General features: G+C 57.9%; 9 protein-coding genes across 9 annotated transcripts in view; 5 read left to right on the top strand and 4 right to left on the bottom strand.

The window, feature by feature from the left end:
- Nucleotides 1-353, top strand: part of SPRG_22215 (hypothetical protein) — a gene marked incomplete at both ends in the record, with an annotated part of 2,955 nt that extends 2,602 nt beyond the window's left edge. The window contains one exon of the mRNA XM_012347145.1: nt 12-353. Within this exon, the coding sequence (XP_012202535.1) occupies nt 12-353 (342 nt within the window). The remainder of the gene's footprint in view (nt 1-11) is intronic.
- Nucleotides 354-537: 184 nt separating this feature from the next.
- Nucleotides 538-6,964, bottom strand: SPRG_22214 (hypothetical protein; the record flags this gene model as incomplete). Its single annotated transcript, XM_012347144.1, has 12 exons — nt 538-745; nt 796-1,205; nt 1,255-1,701; nt 1,749-1,829; nt 1,878-2,999; nt 3,041-3,831; nt 3,888-6,174; nt 6,220-6,282; nt 6,338-6,490; nt 6,545-6,598; nt 6,646-6,753; nt 6,809-6,964. The coding sequence occupies 12 exons, from the start codon at nt 6,962-6,964 to the stop codon at nt 538-540; spliced, it is 5,880 nt and encodes a 1,959-aa protein (XP_012202534.1).
- Nucleotides 6,965-7,284: 320 nt separating this feature from the next.
- SPRG_08069 (hypothetical protein) lies at nt 7,285-8,046 on the bottom strand. The gene is made up of 3 exons (XM_012347038.1): nt 7,895-8,046; nt 7,740-7,847; nt 7,285-7,685 (listed from the first exon to the last, which is right to left on the bottom strand). Exons 1-3 carry the CDS (start codon nt 8,033-8,035, stop codon nt 7,308-7,310), a joined length of 627 nt encoding a protein of 208 aa, XP_012202428.1. The 5' UTR covers nt 8,036-8,046; the 3' UTR covers nt 7,285-7,307.
- Nucleotides 8,047-8,759: 713 nt separating this feature from the next.
- SPRG_20576 (hypothetical protein) lies at nt 8,760-10,255 on the top strand (the record flags this gene model as incomplete). Its single annotated transcript, XM_012347137.1, has 11 exons — nt 8,760-8,909; nt 8,987-9,059; nt 9,120-9,154; nt 9,213-9,314; nt 9,358-9,456; nt 9,499-9,565; nt 9,614-9,651; nt 9,700-9,801; nt 9,849-9,953; nt 10,003-10,069; nt 10,119-10,255. 11 exons carry the CDS (start codon nt 8,760-8,762, stop codon nt 10,253-10,255), a joined length of 975 nt encoding a protein of 324 aa, XP_012202527.1.
- Nucleotides 10,256-10,328: 73 nt separating this feature from the next.
- On the bottom strand, nt 10,329-11,360 carry SPRG_20575 (hypothetical protein; the record flags this gene model as incomplete). Its single annotated transcript, XM_012347136.1, has 1 exon — nt 10,329-11,360. The coding sequence occupies one exon, from the start codon at nt 11,358-11,360 to the stop codon at nt 10,329-10,331; it is 1,032 nt and encodes a 343-aa protein (XP_012202526.1).
- Nucleotides 11,361-12,140: 780 nt separating this feature from the next.
- Nucleotides 12,141-13,264, bottom strand: SPRG_08068 (hypothetical protein). Its single transcript, XM_012347037.1, has one exon. It carries the CDS (start codon nt 13,234-13,236, stop codon nt 12,193-12,195), a length of 1,044 nt encoding a protein of 347 aa, XP_012202427.1. The 5' UTR covers nt 13,237-13,264; the 3' UTR covers nt 12,141-12,192.
- Nucleotides 13,265-14,256: 992 nt separating this feature from the next.
- On the top strand, nt 14,257-14,864 carry SPRG_20574 (hypothetical protein; the record flags this gene model as incomplete). The annotated part of the gene is made up of 2 exons (XM_012347135.1): nt 14,257-14,639; nt 14,687-14,864. The coding sequence occupies 2 exons, from the start codon at nt 14,257-14,259 to the stop codon at nt 14,862-14,864; spliced, it is 561 nt and encodes a 186-aa protein (XP_012202525.1).
- A 2,174-nt stretch (nt 14,865-17,038) lies between these two features.
- On the top strand, nt 17,039-18,425 carry SPRG_20573 (hypothetical protein; the record flags this gene model as incomplete). Its single annotated transcript, XM_012347134.1, has 5 exons — nt 17,039-17,436; nt 17,475-17,562; nt 17,610-17,685; nt 17,731-17,895; nt 17,941-18,425. 5 exons carry the CDS (start codon nt 17,039-17,041, stop codon nt 18,423-18,425), a joined length of 1,212 nt encoding a protein of 403 aa, XP_012202524.1.
- Nucleotides 18,426-19,996: 1,571 nt separating this feature from the next.
- Nucleotides 19,997-24,086, top strand: SPRG_20572 (hypothetical protein; the record flags this gene model as incomplete). The annotated part of the gene is made up of 12 exons (XM_012347133.1): nt 19,997-20,045; nt 20,107-20,304; nt 20,353-20,605; nt 20,664-21,284; nt 21,335-21,887; nt 21,917-22,894; nt 22,939-23,301; nt 23,355-23,456; nt 23,514-23,657; nt 23,712-23,804; nt 23,853-23,961; nt 24,013-24,086. The coding sequence occupies 12 exons, from the start codon at nt 19,997-19,999 to the stop codon at nt 24,084-24,086; spliced, it is 3,537 nt and encodes a 1,178-aa protein (XP_012202523.1).
- Between the last annotated feature and the right edge of the window lie 1,465 nt (nt 24,087-25,551).

Raw genomic sequence — 25,551 nt, 5'->3', positions numbered from 1 at the left:
ACTGCCGGAAGACCCCTGGCTGCAAGGTGTACGTCTGGAACCTCCACAACGGCGGCACGTGCTGGTTGAAGTCCAAGAAGGGGACGCGGTCGACGTACCACGGGGCGATGGCCGGTGTCGTCGATGCGGCCCCGACGACCTGTGCGATCGAAGCCAACATCGACTACTACGGCAACGACGTGGCAGCGATTCCGCGCGCGTCGTCGGACGACTGCTGCGGTGACTGCCATGCGACGGCCGGGTGCTCCGTGTGGGTCTGGAACCGTCACAACGGCGGGACGTGCTGGCTCAAGAGCAAGAAGGGCAACCGGTCCGTGTACCACGGCGCCATTGCGGGCTCGATCCGAGCCTAAGTGCCCACGCAGCATGTTTCCAAGAGCCACCGCACGAGTTCGAAGCCCACTGCAACGTAGTGGCTGTGCAGTTCACGCATTGCTAATTTTACGAATCGTAAAGGAACTCATTTCGTTGATCAGTCCATCGTCCCCAGAATGTTGAGCACTTTACACATTTGTGTCTATCAAATCAAGTCAATACCTAAGCCAAGTCGACTTCTCCATCCGAGAGCCGCGACGCTGGCTCTGCCTGCCGCGTGTACGCCTGCAGCTCTTTGGCGAGCTGGCCCAGATACGATCCATGGGCACTTGCCGCGGCGCTGGCTTTTTCACGGTTGACCGCCCAGTCCGTGATCTTGCTGCCACCAATATGCGACTTGTACGAGGGTGTCGCAAGCGTGGCGTAGTGCCTAGGACCCGAATCATGCAGCATGATGACGGAGGTACAGTCAACTTGTACCGCTCATCGGGCTGGCGATGGTAGTAGTAGCGGTTTTGGGCTCCCATCTCGGACGGATGTAGCTGCTGCATTGGCGCCGAGTACGTTCTCGCGTACATGGGCTGCTCATAGCTTCGATAGTCGTACTGCGGGCGGGGCACGGGGGACGTATCCGACGGCCACGCAATGTTCTCACGGTCTCGAGGGCGCAGCTTGAGCGACATGGCGGCGCCGTCTTGCAGCAGCTCGTCATGGAGTCGCTCAAGCGTCGCGTCGACCGACTCGTTTGTCGACTCGTCGTCGTCATATTCGTGGTCGTCGTCCACGTTATCGCACGCACGCTCCAACGCGTGGATCTTGCTCGCGCGCTTCGCCACCCACTTTTCTGTCGCCTTGAGGTCCCGCGCGTCATTGGCCAGTTGCTCGGCGTGCTACACAGCGTCGTCGTCAGCCCTTGATACAAAGGCATCGCGTCTCTACGAGCTCGAGGAGCTGTCGCATCTCCGAGACCCAACTCGGGTCTTTCGGCGACACGGACGTCTCGCGGCGCCACCAGTCCTTCTCGTGCTGGAGTTTGGCCATGCGAGCTTTGAGCGCTTTCTTTTGTTTCGCAACAAAATGCTTGGCCTTCTCCAGGAGGGCGACTTCCTTCTCGATCTTGCGCTGCCACTGGGCGCGTCGGTGGCGACTGCCGTTGGCCGCGCTGCGTCGACGGGCCTTTTGTTTGGTTGCTGGTCGTGTGTTTACCTCCCATGCTGGATTGGGGGATCGATACGGCGACGATGACATTGGTTGTTGCAATGGCTGCGGCTTGTCGAGCACGAGCTCGGGAAGCTCGCCAGGCTGTAGATTCTGGACTTTGGAGAGTGCTTCTTCGCGGTTGAGCTGGTGGGTGTCCCGAAGACGTGCTGCCAAGTGGGCTTCCTCCTACCATCGACAATGGTGCAGTGCAGCGCGCGACGTTTCGGACGCACCTCGTGCAGCTGCTTGGCCATTGCATGCATCTGCACCGTTTGTTTGTCTTGGAGCTCGCGCTGGTATGATGCAAGTTTGTCCTACATATATCATGTTGCGGTTGAGGCCACGGTCCGCCGTGCTTTTACGTGAAAGCCTTTGAGGGCTCGCTGGAGCTGGAGCTCGTGGTCGTGCTGACAGTGGCGCAGCGCGGCTTGGAACTCGGTCTCTTCATGCTCGAGGCGCTGCGTGGTTTGCTGCTGAAACGCCAACACGACCTCCTCCAGCTGACGCTCGCAGCTCGCGCGGACGCGCGCTTTTTGCCGCGCCAAAGCGAGCTCCTCTCGATCGGAAAAGTCGCGAAGCTGGCCCATGTACTCGGAGCGCAGCAGCCGCTTCTTGTGCTCGTAGTTGAGACGCTCGAGGCTCGAGAGCGACTCGAGCGCGTTCGTGTGCAGTCGCTGCGCCGCTGACCGCAGGGTCGCGTTCTCAACATGGTGGCCTTCGATTTCCAGCGCCAAGTCGCGGCAGCGCAGATCCAGCATGCTGGCTTTGCGCCGCCACGTATCGAGCTGCGACGTGACCTCTTTGAGATGCGTCTCGAGCTCGTTTTGGTTGACGTGGGCCATTTGCAACTTAACCGAGTGCAGCTCTTGATTGCTCGCTGTCGTCGACGACGATAATGTCGGCGCCGCCGGATGAGACGACGCCGACGCGAGAAGAAACAGCTCGTCTTTCTCGGCTTGCACCGCTTTCAACCGCGCCTTGAGTGCCTCTAAATCGGTGGCAGCCTGGGCTTTCTCTTGGCGTGCCTGCTCTTGGAGTGACGCCGACAAAACCTCGAGCTTCTGTCGTTGGAGCGAAATGGTTTCAATCTCCTTGGATTTGAGCTGCAGCTCCTTGGCGCGGTCATGTACACTCTGACGCAGTGTCTCCGTCTCCGTCTCGGCGGTCGCGAGCTTGGCCAAAAGCTCTTTTTTGAGCTCGCCGAGCTCGCGCTTGTGCTGCGACGTCAACTGATCTCGCTGCGATTCGTCGTCGGTCGAGCGCCGTTGAAGCGAGTCGGCTTGCTCTTGTCGAATCGCCTTTAGCTTTGCCTCGAGCGATGCCGTCTCAGAGCGCAACTTGGTCTCGGCCGTCTCTTTGGCTACTGTTACCGCCGTCAGCTCGGTTTTGAGCCGGTCGACGTCGGCTTCGTAGCGCTTGAGCCGGCTCTCTACTGCACTTATGCTGTACTGCATCTGGCGCTTCTCGTCTTCAAGCGACTCGACCTAATTCGCGTAAATACACCGCATTGATATCGCATCTCTACATGGTGGGTTGCATCCCGCAGCTGCGTTTCGAGCGATCGCTGGGACTCGACAAGCGACCGCACCTTGCTCTCAACGTCGACCTTGTCCTGGCTCGTTCGCTTGTAGCTGTCGTCGATCTCATCTCGTTCTTGCTCTAAACGGCGCAACGCGCCCTCCGCTTGCTGCAGTTGCTTGGCGAGCTTCTCGCAGCGGTCCTGGATAGCCTGCTTCTCAGTGGTTATGGACATCATGGATCGCTCCAGCGACTCGATGGAAGTTTTGCTCTTGCCCTCGACGTCTTGAAGCTTTTGGGTCGTCAAGCGGAGCTTCTCGACTGCTTGCTGCTTCTCGAGCAGTACTGCGTCAACCTGTTCCTTCCACGCCGAGCTACTTGCCTTCTCGGATGAGCTCTTGTCGGTCGAGACGGCAGCAATGGCTTTGGCCTTGAGCGCATCGACTTCGTGCTGAAGCGATACTTTCTCTTGCTGCTCCATGGACAGTTGGAAGGTGCTTTCGTCCATCTGGAGCTTGAGCGAACGCAGTTGGAGCTCGAGCGCTTCCGCCGTCTCGCGGTGCTTGCCCGCCTTGGCTTCCCACGACGATGCCTCGTCGGCTTGCTTTTGCAGCTGTGCCTCGAGCGACTGGGCTGTCATTTTGAGTTTGTTGGCGGCGCCCCTGGCGTCCGCAGCTTCGGCCGAGATAGTGCGCAGTTTGGACGTGAGAGTATCGCACTCGGCTTGGACGCTTTTGAGTTTGAGCTGCGCTGCGTCTCGATCGGCCTCGAGCTGCCGAGCCTTCTTCTCCGCTTGGTCTTTTCCAGCTGGAGGCGGTGGCGCTGGTCGCCGAGCGCATCCAGCTCGTGCATACTTGCCTCGTAGCGCGCTTGCAATTCGGCCTTCTCGACTTCGAGCGCCTTGGCCTGCGTCGTCCACTTCTCGAGCTCCCACGCCGGCACCGTCGCGGACGGACTGCTCGAAGGCTCTGCTTGCAACTGCGTGGTGAGCGCGGCGATCTCGGCGTCTTTTTGCTTGAGCTTGCGCTCGAGTGCAGTCTTTTGATCATCCAATGACCGCTTGGCAGCTTCAACTTTGTGGGTCTCGGAGAGCGCGGCCTGGAGCGCGGCCGCATGGGTTGTCTGAGCCTCATTTGCGTCGCGCTTCAAGCTTGCAATCGTGGTCTCGTACACCGCCGCCGTCTTGCGCGTCGCATCGAGCTGCTCGTCCATCGATGCATGCAGTGCCGTCTTTTCGTCGAGCGCCTGACGAAGTTGGTCTTGCAGCGCCGAGAGAACACTTGACGTCGACGACTCTTGGCTCTGAAGCGACGTCCACTGCGACTGCACTTGAGCCAACTGCGCTTCGAGGTGCTTTTCCTCGTGGAAGCGGTCGTTGAGGGCACTTGTCTCGGCGCGGTGGTCGCTCTCCTTGCGTGCAAGGTCGTCCTGCAGCTGGCGTTGGCTCTTCTGGAGAGTTGCGAGCACGGCGTCGTGCTCGGCCGCCGTCTCGGCCAACTGGGTCTCGAGCGACGTGCACTGGCGTTTCAATCGATCGATTTCATCGGATTGCACGGACGCCGTCTGGGTGTCGCTGGCTTGACGCGCACCTTGGAGCTCGTCCAGCGCTTGTGTTGTGGCAGCATGGGACGCCTCGAGCGCCTCGAGCTTAGTTTGCAACACGTCTTTGGCGGCCGTTAAGGCATTCACGACGTCGTCGTTGGCTGCGCTGGCCTCTCGCAGGTCGGCCATCTCGGCTTGTAAGCTCGCCTCTCTCACCTTGGCTGCCGATTGAAGCGCGTCTATCTTGGCAGTCCACGCAGTCGCGTCATCGTCGCCCGCGGCGGCCACCGCTGCAGCACTGCACGCCGCTTCATATTTAGCCCGCCAGTCGGCTTGATCGCGCATTGCCGTCTCGCACTGCGTTTGCCACTCGGCGGCGTTGGCAGTAGCGCTATCCACTTGGCCACGCAGCTCGCTTTGACGCGCTTCGTGGGTAGAATCGAGCGCGTCATATTGGGTTTGCAGCGCCGCGTGTGCAGCGTCGAGCGCGTCATAATTCGATTGAAGCGCGTCAAGTTTGGATTGAAGTGCATCATACTTGGCTTGGAGCGCGTCGAGTGCGCCCGAGTCTGGCTCTGTCTCGCGCACCGACTCGGACGTTGCTGCTGTTGCTTCTTGGAGCTTGCGCTGCAAAGCTGCGTTTGCCTCGGACGCTGCCGCCGCCGCTGCATCCCGCTCGGCTGTCACAGCATCGAGCTTTGCAGTGACCTCAACCACGTTGGCGCGCCATTTCGCTTCTAGCGCCTTTGTCTCTGCCTCGAGTGTCGCTGCCCACTTTTGTGCTTCGGCCGCGACCGCCGACTCCTGCGCTGCCGTATCATCGGGTGGCGTGCGCGACGCCTCGAGGTCCCGCACTTGCGCTTCCAGCGTCTCGATCGTGGCCCGGGCCGCCGTGAGCTTTCTGTTGCTGTCGGTCACTTCGTCGTCGGCCTGCTGCAGCTTGCTCTTGAGCTTGGCTACCTCGGCTTTAAGCCCGTCCAACTCATCTTGGAGGCGGCTCGAGGCCTCGGCTTCGACCTTCTCGCGGTGTTCGGTCTCCATCTCTTGCTTGCGCCGCATCTCTTCCAGCGCATGTTCGTGTTTGGCCACGAGCTCGTCGATGCGCTGGCGCTGCTTTTCTTCCATCTCCTTGGTTTCCTTGTCTTGGCGCTGGCGCAGCTCGCGCTTCTTGTCGACAAAAGCCTCCTCCAGGTCGTCGAGCTGCTTGCGGTTCTCGGTCTCCATGTCCTTCCTACGCTTGGAGAGCTTCTTCTCGAGCTCCTTCATGCTCGCGACCTCGTCGTCGTGCGAGGCTTGGATTTTGGACAATTTCTTCTCATTTGCCGCCATCGTGTCCCGCAGCGTGTCTTCTTGGGCCGCGACTTTGGCTTCAAGCGCCGCGACCTTCTCGGCGTGGGCCGACTCGAGGTCCGCAAGCTCCTTCTCGAGCGACGCAGCCTTCTTATCGAGCTCGTCTTTTGCTGCTGCTGCTTTGGGCACCCCAAGGAGGGGCTTTTTCCCAATCGCTTTGATTTCGACTTTGGCTTCCTCTTCGTCGTCGTCGTCATTTTCCTTTTCATCGTCGCTCTCGGCGCGCGATAAAGCCTTCGGTCCCGGTCGCTAAGGCACATGTAAGGATGGGCTATCAGCAAGTGAGCGACGTACGCCGAGACCCCCCACGGGCTTGAGCCCCCCCAGCGGCCCTAACCCGCCGGACGTTGGTCCCAACTACACCACAAAATATTCCGTGGTCCATGTCTCGAAAGAGAGATAACAGAGATACCTTGCTGGGAAGACCGCCGAGAGGCTTCTTATCGATGCTCGTCTTGACAGCTGAGAGCCCGTCGGTCTTGGGTGGTGCTTTCTTTTTCTTGGACTTTTTGCCCAAAATCTCATCGACATCGTCTTTTTCCTTCTTTTTCTTCGAATCCGAGTCCTATTTCCTCGTCTTGAATGTGTTTGGACACGAAAAGCCCATTCGCATTCGTACCTTTTTGCCGTGAATGGATTTCTTCTTGTGGTCGTCGTAGAGCTTGCGATAGTACTACATATTATACAATAGAGCAGAACGGTAGCCTGCTCGCAATGTACCTCGTCACACGGATGGTCCCACGTGCTGGCGCCCGAAGCGAAGTTGAAGTAGTAGATTTCGCCCGTGTCGGTCGTCTTGCACGGCTTCCAGTTCTCGGGCAGAGGCGCCTATGCCACAGCAATCGATCCAGTAAACATCTCTAGCATGAAAAGAAGTCGGTACCTTGAGCCCTTCACGGGCAATCCAAAAGAGGTCCCGCTCGGCTTCGAGGTCCATGCCGAGCCACTTGGCGTACTCGAGGACCTCATCTTCCGTCGGCTCGTAGTTGGGGTCGATCTCTTCCTCGAGAACGATGCTGTCACCTTGGCCCGCGTCCATTGCTGCCGACTGCCAGTTGTGCGGCCGTTACAGCGCCACAGTGATCTTTTCTTAGTACTGTCAACGTATACACACTCGCAGATAGATACTTTGACTGCGATAGTTGAGAGATTTAGCTTACTAGTACGTTATTATCAACTACGCAGGAATCCGTGGTGACGGCGTCGTCCGTGGTGGTACTTCCAGGCGGAGCAAGAAAGCTGAGTTGTATCCGCCCAGGCAGACGCAAGGAGTCAACAATAGGCTAGTCGGCTCGCTCTGTCATGCATGCTGTAGCGACCGTCGGTCCGCGCAGCAAAACGATACATCATACAAAACAACGTGTTACATGCAGCAGCCATCGTTACTCGACAATCTCCCAGTCCTTGTCCTCGGACGAATCCCTCGAGTTCACCTGCGCGGCCGCCAGCCGCTGCGAAAGGTCGTCGACCTGAAGCTGCCACGTGGCGTCCCGCGCAGCGAGCTCTGCCTCCCATTTGCGCGCTTCGGCCCCAACGAGCTCGGCAAGCATCGCTTGTGCGTCCTGAAGCGACGCGGTGGCGGCGGCGAGCGCGCGTTGAAGGTCATCGACGAGCATCTCGCTGTCCACCCGAGCTGTGGGCGGCGTCGTCTCCTCTGGCGGGCGCGCTTCCTCAGGTGGGCGTGTTTCCTCTGGCGGGTGCACCTCGGAAGGTTGCACCATCAGCTTGGTCTTGTGCTCTTGGTAGAGTTGGCGGTATTGCTAGCAGGTAATACAATGCATCGGTTTTGCCACGACTTGTTCAGAGCGTATTACCTCGTCGCAGGGGTGGTCCCAAATGCTGGCGCCGGTGGCAAAGTTGAAGTAGTAGATGTCACCCGTGTCGATCGACTTGCACGCCTTCCAGTGCTTTGGTAATGGCGCCTACAGCACGTTTGCTGCATGACCTAGCGCGACGACACGTCCGATACCTTGAGAGATTCGCGCGCGATCCAAAGCAGGTGCGTCTCGGTGGCAACGTCCATGCCAAGGAACGCCGCATGTTCGAGCACCTCGGCGTCCGACGGCTCGTAGCTTTCGTCCATGACCTCTTCAATGATCACGTCGCTCATGCTTAACCAATTGGCAACTGACCGGCTTCGAAATGATGATTATAAAAAAACGGAACAAAAATCGAGCACGCTCTGGCCTTTTTCTTGATCGCGGCCTCGGACCTTCTACAAGTATACCTCGAGTTGATACGCGACGATTCTGCGATGCTTGCACGGCGAGTCCGGTAGCAATGTGGAAAGGCGATAACTACACATCCCGTGTCTCCCTCGCCAACGCTGGACGAGGGTCGTCTCGGAAACACTTGGTATCCAAGCCACTAGAGACCAGCGCCATTGACCTCGAAGCTGGCAGAAGGCAGTCTCAATAGCGTGTGGTGGAAGTGAGGCAATACCCACGTGGCAACACGTTGACGCACCGACGCCTTTGCAACAGGAAATGCCATCCAGTGGTGAAAACACTGTTTTACCCGTGCAGCGGTTTCGCACTCGGCGGTATGGTCTCGTCGCCGACAAAATCGCCGGCTCGGCCGACTCGACTGCAGAAGCTACTCAAGCCAAAACCACCGCTTCCTGCGTCTTATGATATCCCGCTGACGCCGTCGTGCACTCCTCTCCATACGGCAGTACTTCGCAACGACGCGAAAGCTGCACTCACGTACATCCGCTACCTCGACAGCCCCGATGCCGTGAGCCCAAGATCACAATGAGATTGCTTGGATGCATGAGGCATGCATAGGATGGTAACACGCCGCTGCATCATGCGTGCGTGGCGGGTCGGTCCGAGATGGCGGCACTGCTCGTCGAGCGCGGCGCCAGCGTCAACGCGACCAATGACGGCGGCAACACACCGCTCCACAAAGCTGCCGTCGGCGGGCACGTGGCGTGCGTCGAGCTGCTTCTCGCCCATCGCGCCAACGTTTTGTACAAGAACCACGTACGTCGTAGTTTCGCAATATTGCTGCAGCCGACTCGACTTTGACGTTGCGAGATCATTTTGCGATGAACTTTTAGAAAGGGCAGTGTGCAGCCGACTTGGCGGGCTGGCGCATGCATACAACCGTCACAGCACGCCTGAGAGACCTCGGTACGCCACGTTGCGCTTGCCTCAAACGAGCGTCTTTCATGAGCGTATTGCGATGCATAGAACTCGCCGCAGTGTTGGCCATCGCTCCCGATGCGGTAGAGTTCCAGAGAACAAAACGCGGCTCGACGCTAATTGGCAACAACGATTGCGTAGGCTGGCAACACACGGCTGCACTACGCGGCGGCATCCAACAAGGTGGACGCACTATTGCGAATTCTAGCCGAGGGGACTCCCCACATGGAAGCGCGCAACGAGGTTCGATCGCTTTGGGCGGACACTTCTGATTCGTGCGTCGTAGAGTGGTTGTACAGCCTTGCATCTCGCGGCACAAGCCGGTCATTACGACATTCTCCAGTACCTTGTCGACGCCGGCGCGGACGTGTTTGCCGTCACCAATGTCTGCAGTGCCTCGCATGTACGATACATGATTCTCTCGTAGGACGGCGCTTGTGCGTTCGACTTGGCGGCACCATATCGACGCCTTCGCAACCAGCTCACTCGCATCGGTACTGCATTCTCAAAAAATCCGTGCCATCCAACACGCCAATGCACAGAGACGGCCAAGTTGGCCACACTGGGGCAACAATCCGAGGTACTTCGCTCTTTGCGACGCTTTCAAACTTGAGCGTGGCACATGTAGCAAGGGGACACCGTGTTGCATGTGCTGACAAAGCTGGGCAGGCTCGACGACGTCCTGCCTCTCTTGCGCGCGTCGCCCGCGGCTATGGCCGACACGAATGCCGTACGTAATCCTGATCGATCTCCGATTTCGAATCGTATTTTTCACAGCAAGGTGACACGGCGCTGCACGTCGCGGCGCAGTACAACCGCGTCGATGTGGTCCGCGCCATCCTCGCTCGTGACGACGGCACCTGCGTCTTTCGATGCAACCATGTACCTTAGTACGCTCTCGGGCCCTTGCTGCACGCATCTCTCTGATTAGAAAGGGCACACAGCGCGCGCCAAAGCCCCCGCAGCATCGTCCTCGGCCACGCTGCTGCGTGACGCAGGTTCGCGTCGTGTCGTGTCACATTGCACATTTGACAACATGGAGGCTAGAGCATACGCAAATCGGCATTTTGGTCACCGAGTGGCTCTTGGAGAGCATGGTGCGTCGCGTGACTGCGCGCGACGCGACCATCCTCGACTTTGTCTACGCTGTCCGGCCGCACGCGCGTCTCTTTTCGTCGCCCTAGTCGTCGTACCCAACCCTAAGTTTTTCCAACAACCACGAGGCAAGAGCATGTAAAATCGTCTTCTTGTGCGAGCTTAGAGATGCGGACGATAAATGTATCCGTTGGTCGACCGCGGATCGGTCCCCGTGGTGGCCTCGCCCCGCACGTTCTTGGCGTCGACGGGCTTGTGGCCCGTGTAGCCAGGGATGTTGTTGAGGTGGTACAATCGCAGGTCCGCGCCCTTGTTGCGCGGCGCCGTGCCATCGCCTTGCGCGACCGCAATCGGGTTGTGGGGCGCTTCGGGTAAGAAGCCGCCGTAGCGCGGAATGTGACACGTGTTCTTGGTCGTCCCATCCGCGAGGTCGGACGTCGTCGACGCCATCCCGAGCGTGCGACTCAAGTACGGTCGCGCGAGCGGGTCCGAGCCGTAGGTACCATAATCGATCTGGTGGCTGCTGCTCGGCACATGGCTTGTTACGAGTCGGCGCATACTCAAATACTCGATCCAACTCGGTTTGCCGTGGAGCTTGCCGACGCTGTTGGCGACGAAGAGGTGGATGCGGTCCATGGCTTCTTCAAAGACGGGCCACGTCACGTAGCCGTCGGGAATCGGGTCAAACATGTGGCTGTACATCTCGAGAAGGCGCGTCGACGGCGGGCTGCCGTACACTGTCGTCAGGAGTTCCTTCATGCGGTCGCGCGGCAGCCGCAGCTCGTCAACCGCCGCGTTGTTTGTTGTGTCGTCTTGGTCGACGGCGTGGGCCAGCGCCTCGAAGACGCGCTTGAAGTCGTCCTTGGGTTTTGCCAACAAGGCTTTTCCGTGGTTGGAAAAATGCACAAAATCGCTTTCATACAAACTTTGGCCGAGAAACTTCTTGCCCGCGACCACGTCGTCGTAGCACGGCTTGGCAAGGCGCGTGTTGTAGTCGGCCGGCGTCACAAGACCAAAGTCGGCGCGGTAGACGCTGCCAAACGCCGGGTTTTGCACGCACATGGTGTTCATGATACTTTGGCCCATCGCACTAAACTTGGTCGACCGGCTGTCGTAGCTCTCGCCGGGCTTGAGCGTCGGGCATTCTTGGCCCGACCACGACTTGAAGCCCTTGTAGCCCGAGTGCGACCCCATCGATGTGATCGCTGCCACCACCGAGAATCTATTTTGAGCCAACGGACGCGATCCAAGATGACGACCATGCTCGTGCACCCGAGCGTGCCACGTCATGTCGATACACTCGAGTGGGAATCACTGGCACGCAAGCTTGGCATGCGTCTGCTTCAGGGTCGATGCAACGTTTTTTAGACCTTTGGTCTGCTGTTGTCCACGTATGCGTGCGGCGACCGACAACAGACTGGTCTATGCATGTGGCGCTCGTTGGCGAGCAAGATCGAGCGGGGCACAGTAAAGATAGACACACGACAAAGGAGAGGGAACCACGGCGTACGACGCTACCGCCATGCAGAACTGCGGACCGGCAACTACGGCGCTGGTAAAGATAAGAACGATATATTGCGTTAGAACCGATCATCGCATGTCGCTAGCTTCGGTACTCGCTAGCTTCGAGCGGCCGACGTTGAGCTGGGTGCGCATTTTGTAGTATCAAGCAAGCGCAGTGTCCGACTCCGAGGCCACGCAATGGTCAAACCATGGGACCCAGTCATGGGACCCAGTTGTGATTTCACGTGTCAACCATTCATTGACATCGAGCAAAAGGAGCCGGGAAGGGATTAGAGACGAGGAGGGCATCGCATCCACGTCCTTGTCGCCCATGCTGCACGTCGGCCGCAAGGTTGTAGCGACATGCTGCACCCACCTTTCTGTCGACGCTCGCACACGTTGTGCAAGGAACTCGATTCCACCCTGCGTCGGCAGTGCGCCACGTACCCCGTGGCACAACGTACGTTCGAATAGTGGTTCCCAAATCGATCCTAGTATGTTATCTTATAGTATGCCTTCTACTTTACTTGTAGTCGCACGAGTCGGGGAAGGTGCAGCCCGAGCGGCGAATGACGACCTGCGCGGCCCAGTGACCCGCGTCGACGCACTTTTCGATGGGCTGCTCCAGCGCCAACTGCGCGATGAAGCCGCCGACGAAAGCATCACCAGCACCGTTCGTGTCGACGATCTCCTTCTGGTCAAGCGTCGGGACATCGAAGAGGCGAAGGGTGCCGTTGTGCACCGTGATCGTGGGCTTGGCGCCTTGCGTGAAGACGACCGTGCGGCAGCGCGAGCCCGAAGCCTTGGGCAGCTGCGAGAGGCGGAGCGCAATGACCGCGAGGTCCTCGCCCCAGCCATGGGACTTGCCAAACTCGAGCGCCTCGTTCTCGTTACCAAACACAAAGTCGGCGTGGTGGACCGCAGGCATAAGCGCGTCCTTGAAGAACTGCACGATGAACGGCGCCGAGAGGTTGAGCATAAAGATCTTGTTCGAGTACGCGGCGTGCTCGGCGAGCTTCATGATGGCCTGCGGGCACACGGTCAAATGGAAGCCGGCCGAGTAGTAGAGCTTGCCGTTCTCGACAATGGTCTTGCTCGCCTCGTCGTCCAAGTGCGCGAGCTCAAACTCGTTGGCCGCGCTCAAGTTGGCGACGAGCGAGCGCTCGCCAGCCTCGTTGACGCACACGGCGCACGTGCCGGTCGAGACCTTGTCGTGCACCATGTAGTGGGCGTTGACACCGTCCTTGACCGCGCAGTCCTTGAGCACCTTGCCAAACTCGTCGTTGCCGACGCAGCCAAAGAACGAGGTCGCGTTCGCGCACTGGTTCTTGAGCATCCACTGCGCGACGCGGATCGAGTTCTGCGTCGCGCCGCCCGCGATGAACTCGGCCTGGAACTCCTTGGTGAGCTCGTCGTACATGGGCAGGTGCTTCTCCTCGGCGAGGATCGCATTGTCGACCGTGATGCCATACTTGGTGAGGAAGGCGTCATGCACCTTGGCCGAGATGTCGAGGAGCGGGTTGCCAAGGCCGACGATCGAGTGTTGGAGCTTCTGGGGCGCGGCCATCTTGGGCGAAATGAGTGGCAGCAAAGGGCAAATTGGGAAGTGGGAAGATCTTCCAGCGTCCAGGAATCGTGGCATTATTAATCTCAGATCTTATATGCACTTGATATTTGTATGGAAACATTAGATTTCATGCGTGGGCTGGCCATTCCGTTGATTTGGAAACGGATTTCGGATTCTATGATGCGATGTTTGTATGTGGAATTGATTCTTTGAATTGAATGCCACGTGACTCGCAAGTTCTATGGACAGAAACCCATGACGCCACGTGCATCAAACGCCAATCGCACGCAAGCCGACACATGGGTTTTCCTTGCCGACGCCAGCAATTGCGGACGGCAGCGAGGACCAAGGCGAAGGTGCTGACAGAGGACGACGTTGACGTCAAGGCAATGACCCCGGCATGGATGACAGGAAGGCATCGTTCACCGAGAGAGGATCATGGAGATGCCTCATCCTCGCGATCCATCCGAGTGGGAAATGCTTACGTATCCAATCACACGGTGACACGTGCCTTTTCCTAAAAGACAGGACTTCCACTGAAGTTGAGGCTTGAAGCAAATTGACCCTACTAGTAATTGCATATTGCTAAAAGGCGCCAGAACCCGACATGGACAATAGTGCGTAAATGGTTCCAAGGTGATAGCCGGGTACGCAAGATTGCAGGCCGTCATGGTCTTATGTCGTCGCTCTCCATGATGTGAGGAGGGACGCCGAACGGTGGATTGCAGTGTGTCCAGCTTTGACGTCGACGAGACCACTCTGACGCCGTCGGTAACGCGGGGTGTCGCAGCCGAAATAGACCGATGCAAGTCTTTTCCTACCCGACTGTTCCGTATAGCCGACACAAGAGCGTATATAAATCCAAGATACCCATAGTACCATTGCATTAATAAATAGAAACCAACTAAATCATGTCGGGTAGTAAAACGTTACTCCGGTCGACAGGCGGATACGGGTATACCGTATCCGGACAGCGCGCACCTGCGTCCGCCCAACCGGCCTTGGTCAGCCCAACAATCCATGCAGCGCCCGAAGCGAACGACGACAAGCGACGACGACGAGGTGGCCGAGGTCGCGCCGCTGGCGCCCGAGACCGAGCCGTCGCCCGCGCACCGCGAAGGCTCGGCGACAGGCAACGTCGTGACCAAGCTCATCAGCGCGCTCTTCTTCGTCGCGGCCTGCTACGGCTTGGACGAAGTCCGCTTCTTGCACGTGCTGCTCTACGCGTCGCACGCGGACCGCCCAATGGTCAACCTCGGCATCTTCTTTTGCACACTTGTCGTGCTCCTTGGCTCGTACATGGAGTACTACCGGTCGAGCTACCTCGGCGAGACGCTCACGTACGAGTCGGCCAAGACCACGACGCATGGCATGCTCGCGTCCATGATCCTTGCCGGCGTCAGGTACCCTCTGGCATGCATTCACGCTGTACGCTCATGCATGTATGTAGCTTTTCGTTTGGGCTCTGGCCGGTCTGGGGCTGGCTCACGTGGCCCATCCTGTTCATGTGGCTCTGGGGCTTCATCGTCCCGATCGTGGTCGTGCTCCCGAATTTTGCGCAGCGCGTCGTCTTTGGTGGCATGTACCTCTACTTTATGCACTCATACCTCTCGACGTTCATGCTCTAATGCGCACTAACGATGTCTATCTACCACCATTCCCATGTGCCTTCGTGCACGGCGTCGCATCAACGGATGCTGCATGTATGTACATGTACTATATGACTGGCATTACCCGGTCCATGCAAGCTGATCCTCCTCGATGCTTCACCTGTGCGCGTGGAGCTGCTGGCATTCTCGTCGTCGTCGTCGATCGTGATCGCGGTGCGCTCTTGCTGCTCACAGAGCAGTCTCGCTGCAAGACCATCGAGCGGGTTGGACGGTCGCAAACCACCGAGCCGGATCAAAATCGAGGGCTCCCGCATGGAGCAATCAGTGCTTTAAAGGAAGCGCCGTTCTCGACCTGGCAGCCTTTGCACACGCGGTGCGCAAAGTTGGCGGCCATGACGGGTTTACTGTGGTAATCAGGGATGGCGAGTGGGGCCCATTTCCGTTGTGAGTGAGTACGCAATCACTCACAACTCGCAAACGACAATAGTGAGTGCACTCAGCTACTTCGAGTTAACTCATGCCTATTCAGTGGTACAAATCTTGCGCTTCTTCGATGGCGTGTTCTCGGCGGGGGCCAACGCCGCGGAACGAAGCGTATCAGCAATATCGATAGCCGACTCAGTCTGCTGGCGTCGAGGTCGAAGAAGTTGATGAGCGTAGCAGTGGCTTGCGACGTGGACGTCGTCGACCCGAGGGTTCCGGCGAGGGAGCTGTCATCTGAGCACATGCGGATGAACTTCTTGTTGAATGCCAGCACAGGAAGCATCTCGAACTTGGCGTTGCCGAGTTTTTGTCGCAACGGCGAGTCGATCAGCTTGCAGAGCGAGAAGACGCGCTCCTGGAGGGCGTTCGAGTCCGGACACGCGAGCTCACGAGCTGCAATGCGCTCGACGAGTCGATGGCGGCAGCCGTTTTTGCGCCACCAGAGGTTGACGTCAAAAATCTTCGAGAGATGCACCCAGTTTCTGTGAGCAGCCTTCTCCTTCGAGTTGTCGGGAAGGTCACAGCATTGAACGCGCTCGAGGAAGTCGAGAAAGCTTCATGTGGCGGATCGCATTCTATGAGTTCGACGCATGAAGTGCGACGCGACAATCGCGGAGTGGTAGCTTCGACTTGAGGCACACGCGGCACACGACGATGGACGAAGCGACTTCCTCGAGCTTACCAAAATGCTTCCAAACCCTTGCATTACCACTGGTAATGCATGAGGAAGTCGCATTCCTCCTGTAGCATTTTGTCCATGGCCTTGATCGTCTCCGTCTCCGTGACCGTCATCACGCTCTTGGAGCGTCAGAAGCGACACATTATGGAAGCGACACGTGGCAAGCAGGGCTGATGGTGACATCGAAGATGAAGGACGATCTCCATGCAGCCATTGAAAAGAACCTTGGACGCCGAAGCCAAGCGCCAGGCCGACGACGAGAAGCCGGCGATCTCGGTTGCACTGGACCTTCATCAAGTAAGTCATGGAGGCCTCGCGATCATCTGTTGTGGTCAGTTGGCCTCGCAACTGCGGAAGCTCCGCACAGGTGTGCATCAGAGCCGCTTGCAACGAGCCGCGGCTACCACCGAGCCTCACGTTACATTGGTCTCGATGCGTCGGAGCTTCGGGTATCTGAGTCAGACAACCGACGTTCGTTTTGAACGCATGCAAGGCGAACCTGAAGGTACGTGGATGCTATCGGTATGGGTGCTGTCGGGATGCAGGTATCAACAACTCGAGCGCGGAGCTCTGCACCATGCCTGCAAGAGTATCTTGTTTTGCCCCACGGTCGAGTGTTGCACCATATTGCACCCGCGCGCACGATGGAGTCCTCCATCCATTTCCAATGATGTATTGACACTGTGAACATAGTCGTGATGAAGCGACGAGCAAGAGCTCTCGCCGCGCAGATTTTCTTTCTCGTATTCCTTGGGCAATTGTATCGATGACGTGGCACTCTCATCGCCCGAACAGTCCATCTGGTTTTGCTCGCCAAGCCGTGCTCTCTGAGCTCGCCCAGCAGGGTGCGGCGATATTGAACTGCAGTATAGAGCATCGCGTGTGCAGCTCTACGAAGCGCATCACGCTCCTTGATCGCTTCGCATAGCGTTCGTCCAGCGGACCCAAAACAAGTAATGTACTGTACGCCCGTACATAATGTACGACGGACGTACACATCGCCTATCGAATTCCTGCGATCGACCGCAGGATGGCCGACAAGGACGAAGCCCGCTTCCTGCGCTGGCTCACAGAAAATGGCGCCAAGATCGACGCGCTCGCCATCACGCACGACCTTGATGGCGGCCGTGGCGTCGTCGCGACGCGGGATCTCGCGCCCAATGAAGTCGCCATGTCGATTCCCGAGGCGCTCATGATCTCGGAGGCGTCCGTGAAGCTCGACCCGGACCTCGGCCCGATCTTTGCCCGACATTCCGACCTCTTTGCCCGCGATGATCCGCTCTTGGCGACGTTCGTGGCGCACCACATGGACCTCGGCCCGCACTCGTTCTACTACCCGTACCTCTCGATGCTGCCCACGCCCGAGTCGATCCAAAACTGGACCATCGACGAGCTCGCATCCTTGCAAGACCCGTACATTCTCTTATTGTAGGCATGATATCTTATGGGCCATCGACACTACGTAGGCGCCTCTTGGAGATCGCCAACCAGCGCAATGCCGAGATCGTCACGTGGTACGAGCGCCTCACCGACCGCCTCTTCCGCCTCTATCCGGTATATCTTCATCCATTTACGATACTCTGTCTGACAACTTTATGCAGGAGCTCTTTAACGCGACAAGCTTTCCATTCGAAACCTTTCGTTTTGCGTGGCAGACGATCCAAGCACGCACGTTTGGTATTTGCAATTCGTCTTTTAGCTCTTCCAAATGCGATAGCGTAGGCCGGCGGCTGCCGTGGACGTCGCTTGTGCCCTTTGCCGACATGCTCAACCACGCCAACCACGCCACCATCTACGCGTACGAGGACAAGACGTTTGAGTGGCACTCGTCCATCGGATACAAGCGCGGCGACCAAGTCTTCAACAGCTACGGCCGGCGCCCCAACCGTATGGTTAACGACAATCTCGTACATATTTTATAGCCTGCACTAGACCAACTGCTGCTCGACTACGGTTTTGCGCTGCGTGAGAACGAGTGGGACTATCTCGACATGGACCTGCACCTCGAGGCGTCGTACCCAAGTGCCTTGTCCAAGACGGAGCGTCGCGCGGTCCTCATCAAGGCGCACCTCATGCCGTTCAAGAACCGCTTCCGATTGACGCATGACACGTCCGTTGGGTCACTGCTACCGTACTTTCGCTGCCATTTCTTGACGGCGTACTGCGAGGACGTTGATGTCTCATGCCTGCTGTCGGACGTCCGCGTCGAGATCAAGGCCATTACGGTTCTCATTGAGGTGCTGGAAGAGCTCGCTGCTGCGTTTCCCACCTCGCTCGAAGAAGACGCCGCCTTGCTGCAAACCAACGACCTCCCCGACCGCCTACTGGTGGCGCTCACGTTTCGAATGGGCCGAAAGCAGCTTTTGTCGAATGTCATTGTTGCTGCGACAGCCATGCTGCAGAGATTAACCAAATAGTCGATAAAAAGACAAGTATATAGATATATGAACGTGTTCTGCATTATCTTTATTACTCGATGTCGTCAAGCTTCAGCCTCTCAGCAAGGCAATTGACGACGCCTACGGCTCGCCGACATATACGAGCCCGATGTCGGACGCACGGAAGATTTTGGTGTTCTGCCAGATGCTCGTGTCGTGGAACGTCTTGCAGTACAACAATGATCGATCTTGAGGAGCTGCACCCAGCGGGCCTTGGAAGCGGGCGGCAGCTCGTTGTCGGTGCAGGTCTCAACGTCGTACTGCACCGGTCCCACGACACGAGCATTTGACACAAGACCAAAATCTTCCGAGCGTCCGACATCGGGTTGGTGTAGGACGGCGAGCCGTAGGCGTCGTTTACGGCCTTGCTGATACGCTCAAACTTGAGCGCGGGCGGCGGCGGCGGCGTCCCGGGCGACTCCCGCTTCTTGTACGCGTGAGAGCCGTCGAGGATGTTCGTGGCAAATTGGCGAGTGAGCTCACAGCGGGCAACCCGATCGCTGGTTCAAGAAAGCACCTGGCGCGTGCACGGACACGAACAATAAAAATATGTGTTTTATCTTGATGTGTGTATGCATTTTATTCGTCTGCTGTCGAAAGTGCGGAAGACAATGGCGCCACGGATGTGGCAGCTGCGCACAAAGCGCGATCAGAACCGATCCAAGCTCGCATTACTATTACTCTCGGTGCGCATCGTGGTGGTGCAAGCGTTGCAGCCTGCGCGTCTCGAAGCGGTGGAGTCGACAGAGTCACGAACTCCCAATGTACTGTATGACCGTACATGACGTACGTCGTACGTACACCTGGTTTGCATTGCGATCCGCCGTCGACGCCAACATGGTCGGAGCTGTTGGCTTGCACAACAGTAAGTCGCTTGCAGCGTCGGAAATGACAGAGCTTCATGAACGCCGTAGCTCGTAGAGAGTACTGGCCAGGGCAGCGCCGAGATCGCATTGGTATCACCGAGCTTCCCGATGCGATTGCACCCACGGCTTATCATGACGCTGCGGTGTACTAGTACGTCGCTAACAGTGAATACAACGACAGCATGCACGACCATTGCAACAGCTCAACACAGACCGAACGAGTAGCCATAATGCTGACAAGCTAGTACGTCTCGAGCTGAACCGACACGAGACGTGCATGGACAGGCTTCACGCCTGAGCTAGTCGTTGCTGCGCGCAGTCGGAAGTCACTTGACGGCGAGCAATGCCGCTACCGGCATAGGAGCGAGTCGCTGTCGTGGTGCAATAAAGACGTTCCCTTGACCGCAAGTACAATCCAAGTTCCGACTTTGCGCCCATATCTGGTGGCCAACGTGTGTATGCTATGCTCCATATTACTAGTACTACGTAGTAGTAGTATATGTATAATAGCACTAACGCTGGCATCGCGAGCGATGACGCTGGGTTTCCCAGTGGTGATGGGCTGACGTCAACAGCACAAATCGAGGAAGCCATACAATTGTCGAGTCTAATATGAGTCGGCGTAAATATGACACAAATAATACGTCGGCGTAGATTTTCCGTCATTCCGGGATCTTGCCGACGATGGAGATTCGGCGGCGCGTCGCGAGCGCGTTCGTCGCGGACGAGTCGGGTACGCATGCCATGGCGATGGCATGGACGATGGAATCTTATGTTGCGCCTGCGTCATGTAGGCGAGATGACCCCGCGGGCCCGGCGAGACAGCGCGCCCCGGAGCCGGTCGGGCTCGGAGGCGCCGACGCCCCTCCAGGAGGCCGAGCAGCTGCAGTCGCGCAACAACGAGATCGCAGAGATGCTCGAGCGCAACGAGATCACGCCACTCCTCGCCACGAGCAACGAGCGCTGCGATATGTGCAACGGCCTCTGGACAGGTACCATGGTCCTGGACGTCGTCGCATCCTCCTCCCGCGCGCCTGTAGATGAGAGCTCGTCGTCGCTCTTCCGGTTCCATCCCAGCGGGATTGTCTGCGATCAAAGCTGTCTCCTCTTTGCAGCGCGCTTCATCTCGAACCACCCGATGATCCAGACGCGCGACGATTACCTCGCGTTCCGGAAGGACATGGAGCTCAACCAGTCGGGCGTGTTCAAGATCACGGCCGAGAAAGCGGTCGACCTCCCGAGCGTGCGCTGGCTCGGCCGCCAGGACCCGTATGTTCGTCTCGCCTTGCTTCCGTACGTGGACGCTATGCTTGAAGATTATCTCATTATTCTGCATCATGCATCTTGCTAGGTGGAACGAGCCGGTGCAGACAAAAGCCGCTTTGAGCGGCGGCAAGAACCCGACGTGGCGCGAAGACCATGCAAATGAAATGCGTCTGCAGCACCGCTGCACGAGCTCCAACAACCCCGTCCCGACGCTCGAAGTCCAGCTCTGGAGCGAGAGCTACCTGGGCGACGACCTCATTGCGAGCTGCCTCCTCTCGACGCTGCCGCTCTTGCAGCACCCCAACGTCCACTTCTCGCGCTGGTTTACTGTCACATCGACGACGATCGCACCGCCGACAGCCAACGGCGCGCCACCCGTCAAAGCGCGCATCTCGTTTGGCATGGTGTTTGAGCCGCAGACCAAGCCGTCGCTGACGCACCGGTCGTCCTCGCTCTCGCTCGACACGAAGGGCGCCCACAAGTTCCGCGTGCACACGATCAAGTCGGTTGGCGTCCGACTCCTTACGTGCGTCGTCTGTGAGCGCGTCATTATGAGCAGCGTCAAGGGCTCGCCTGGCTACCGCTGCGAAGACTGCCACGTTGATGTCCACAAGACGTGCATGATGAGTGCCAACACCAACGTTCCGTGCGGCACGGCGCTTCACGAGAAGGACGCTCGGATCCCGACCATGGCATCGTCCCCCACGTACAAACTGTCGCTTTGATACGGCAGCGAGGGCTCATGATCCTATATAGGGGTCAGTTTGCGTCGTCGTCGCCGGCCCACAAGCGCCGATCGACGTCGACGGGGTACCGCATGCTCGAACCGTCATCGACAACGACAGCGCCGACCTTTGGGAAGCTCTACGTGCACCTCAAGGGCATCCACCTCTGCTCAAAAGACTGCCAAAGCGACAAGCATGCGGTCAATGTGTTTGAAGGCGACACGTACTGCCGCATGAGCTTTGACGGTCTCGTGCGCGAAACCAACGAGGTCTACAAGACCGCAGACCCGGTCTTTGACGACAAGGTGTGCATTGTGGTGACGAACCGCGACGCATTCTTCCGACTCGAGACGATCGACCTCAACACGAACGCCGTCATTGGCGAAATGAAGGTGCTCCTTTTCGAGCTGCTGCAGGCCGACGCCGACCGCGCGCTCGCGTCAACGCCGTGGCTCCAGCCCCTTAAGCAGCTCGCCACCTCGGTTCTGCCGCCCGACCCGCACGTGCAGCTGTACGCTACGCGCATGGACCTCGAGACGTACCCGCTGCTCCAGCGCATCAAGGAAAAGACCGCGTCGTGGGCCGTGCGCGCCTTCGACTGCGCTACGTCGAGGAGAAGACCAAGCTTCTCTTGTACGTCCCGAAGCAAAAGGTACTGCTCCAAGGCCGGGAAGAGAAGGAGTTTGCGATCGAGACGCTCAAGCTCAACATTGACCGGCTCAATCACGTCATCAACTCGCTGCAGTGGCTCGAACAAGAGTACCTCGCACTCATTTGCTGGAAAGACCCCGTCACGTCTGGCCTCGTGCTCTTTGGGTTTTGCGCCATTTGTCTCCGCGTCGACGCCGAGTACGCGCCGGCTATGGTCTTCATCCTGCTCCTCGCGTACATGGTCCACACGCTTTTGGCGCGGCTCACGGGGCAGTACGTGCAGGCGTGGGTGGCCCATGACGACCCGGACGTCATCGAGCGCACGCGTCTTTATCGTCCAATCGCACATCTCTGGGTCGCGGTCGTCGAAGCGACGTTTGGCCCGGCGTTTTTAGCCCAGAAAGCACGCAAGGAAAACATGTACACGTTCCTCAAGGTGGTCTACGAGCCCAAAGACGCCGACCAAGAGGACACGACAGGGCTCATGGCGTCGGGCGCCGAGAGCTACTTTGTCGGACGCACGCACATTGTGCGAACGTGCGCGCGTCCAATTTGGCGCAGCGTCGCCAACATCGTGTCGCACATTTCGTCGACGACGCCGACGAATCAAAAGAGCGTCTTCAAGAAGGAGCACGTCTTCCGGAACGTCCATGCGTCGTGGCCCCATGCGGCGGGGGTGGACCACCACACGCTTGTGTACCCCCTCCTCCAGCCCGCCAAGACGTTTGACAATGGTCGCCAGCTGCTCGTGCCGTGGGCGTCGTTTCCGGGCGATGTGACGTTCGAGGTGTACAACTACTCGGAGGACCAGCCGCAGATCGAGACACTCGTGGGCCGCGTCCGCATTCCGATTGCGACGTTGGCGAGTGCGGACGACACGACGATCACGCTACCGATGACCAGTCCCGAGAACGAGCCGCTCGACGAGTGCTCGCTGACCGTACATGATTGTTATGTCGGTGCGTGTGCTAATGCGATCTGTAGGTGCGACTGCAGCTTCGACTACCCGTGACAAAGCCCACCGACGGTGCGTGCAGCAGCGTTGTTGGCACGCTTGGCGAGCGCAAAATGTCGCAATTTCTCCTCGAGGCGCTGCACGAGAAGGACAAGGCGTCGTCGACGCTCGGGACCGTTCTCTTTGGCGCGTTTTACAAGGCCAAAGACACGACCAAGACGGTCCAAAACGCGATCGGTCGGCTCTGTGCGACGGTTGTGTGCACGCAAAACCTCTTCAACTGGACGCACCCGTGGAAGACCGCTGCGGTCTTTCTGCTCTGCGTCGCGGGGGCCATTCTCTTTTCGATCGTACCGGCGCGCTACCTCATCTTGGCCAGCGGTCTCCTCGAGGTACGTACGGTAACATCGACAAGCGGCGTTCCGAGCGAGTGTTCCGTGTCTAGTTTGGCGCGGGCCTGCGCAAGGATCGACCACCAAGTAACACGGCGCGCAACATTCTCTGGAACTTTATCTCGTCCATGCCGACCGACATTGACTTGATGCAGGTACTTGTGGCATATTTCCATTTCGGATGAGGTGTATATGTATATGGTTATCTCTAGGCGTACTCGACGGAGCGCGGTATCTACGCCACCAAGCGGGCCATAGACGAAGCGACGCAGCTGGAAGTATGTAAGAAGATCAAGTTTCATGCCCTATGGATGGGTCCGATCTTGACACGCGGTGAGAACGACCGGGTGTGGAAGGTACTTTATCTCTTTTGTCTGTCCTTTGGAGGAGCACCGTCATTGCTTTAATAGACCATCTGCCTCGTGTACCGGTACCACCGGTTTGTGTTTTGGAAGTCGGTTGAAGAGGCCGAGTCGGGGCACCCACCGTTTGGTCAGCTCATCGTACGTATGGTTCAAAACCATCCAACACACTGTGAAACTCGAGTTTAGGTCGACCGTATCGAAGACATCAAGGAGATTCCAGACCTCATGGCCCGCAAGTCGGACGACCCACGGTTCATTTTCTACGTCTTGGGCGACACGGGCGAGGCCTACCAAGGTATACTAGCTCGTCGATTGAAAGTCTCGTCTTTCAAAATTAAGGCTGTAGACAAGCGCTTTTTTGGCTTCAACACGATGGAACAGCGCGACGCATTGCTGGGTACGATCAAGGCCCATGGCTAAGTAAGTCTTTCGACAAGTTGTCTGCTTCCAAATACTACTATTCTGTTGGATTCTGCAGCACGACCGCGACAGAATTACTGGCAGGCTGGGAGTTGCGCTGGCTGACCACCTCCACGAGGCGCCGAGTCGCGTTGGCCCTGGCCATGTCTTTCTTGCATTACGATATCAGCGGAACACGTGTCTTGTTGCGAGCTTGTCGATAGTCCAGTTTGGGATCGACTTGGCGCGTCGACCATGTTGTCGTTGGATTTAGCCACGTACTACGCAGCGTCATGATAAGCCGTGGGTGCAATCGCATGGGAAAGCTCGGTGATACCAATGCGATCTCGGCGCTGCCGTGGCCAGTACTCTCTACGAGCTACGGCACTCATGAAGTTCTGTCATTTCCGACGCTGCAAGCATTGGGCATTCGTGAAGCTGTTCGTACAACGCGAAACGAAGGTAGCACGCAGGTGATCACGCAAGCGTTGCAGGCTGATTCACAGCTGTTGATGCCGGCGCGACTCGAAGCGGTCGACGCGTCGACAGAGGATTGAGCCACCCGAGGCTCGATACCACTCTGTGCGATCCAGGATCGGGATGCGCTGCCTCGTCAGCCGCATAGGCGTTGCGACAGGGTTGTCGAATCCTTGGTACTGTAGGAGCGCGACCGTCTTGCAAAGCAACACCATATGGCAAGACTGTCTGGTCCATCTTGGCGCTGCAGACCGCCACGTCATGCCACTCGATCAGCTGAAGGCAATTTCTTCATTCCTTCGAGCTGAAGCATTCGCCCGTTCTCCGTTGCTAGATGCTGGAGGAGCAACTATTCACTGCGGCATTGAAAACAAACGAAGGTCCTCATCCTGCACGCGGGTGCAACATACCCAGTGCAGTAGTACAGTGCACCGCTCATGGACGGTAATGGTGCAAGATACTTTTGCACGCATGCCGGCGCAGAGCTCCCATGCAGCGCTCGAACCGATGATTTCTACAGCACCGACACCGATGTAGAAATTACTTGATCATGCGAACAGTTAACCCTCCCAGACCTAAAGGCGGAGAATCGAACCTCGGGTGGCTCAATCCTCTGTCGACGCGTCGACCGCTTCGAGACGCGCCGGCATCGACAGCCGTGAATTAGCCTGCAACGCTTGCACCACCACGATGCGCACCCAAGGTAGTAATGCGAGCTTGGATCGGTTCTGATCGCGCTTCGTGTGCAGCTGCCTCATTCGTAGCGCGATCGCCCTCCACTTTCCACAGCAGACGAATAAAATGCGCATTAACACATCAAGATGAAACCACGTATTTCTATTGATCGTGTTCGTGCACGCGTCGGTTGCTTTCTTGAACCAGCGATCGGGTTGCTCGCTGTGAGCTCACTCGTCAATTTGCCATGGATATCCTCAAGTGTTTTCATACGTACAAAAACAGGAGCCCGGGACGCCGCCGCCGCCGCCCGTGCTCAAGTTTGAGCGTATCC

This window comes from Saprolegnia parasitica, assembly GCF_000151545.1.
Source record: "Saprolegnia parasitica CBS 223.65 unplaced genomic scaffold supercont2.33, whole genome shotgun sequence".
Classification (NCBI taxonomy): Eukaryota; Oomycota; class Saprolegniomycetes; order Saprolegniales; family Saprolegniaceae; genus Saprolegnia; species Saprolegnia parasitica.
The sequence above is the reverse complement of the archived record's forward strand: the minus strand, read 5'-3'. Positions and strand labels throughout refer to the sequence as shown.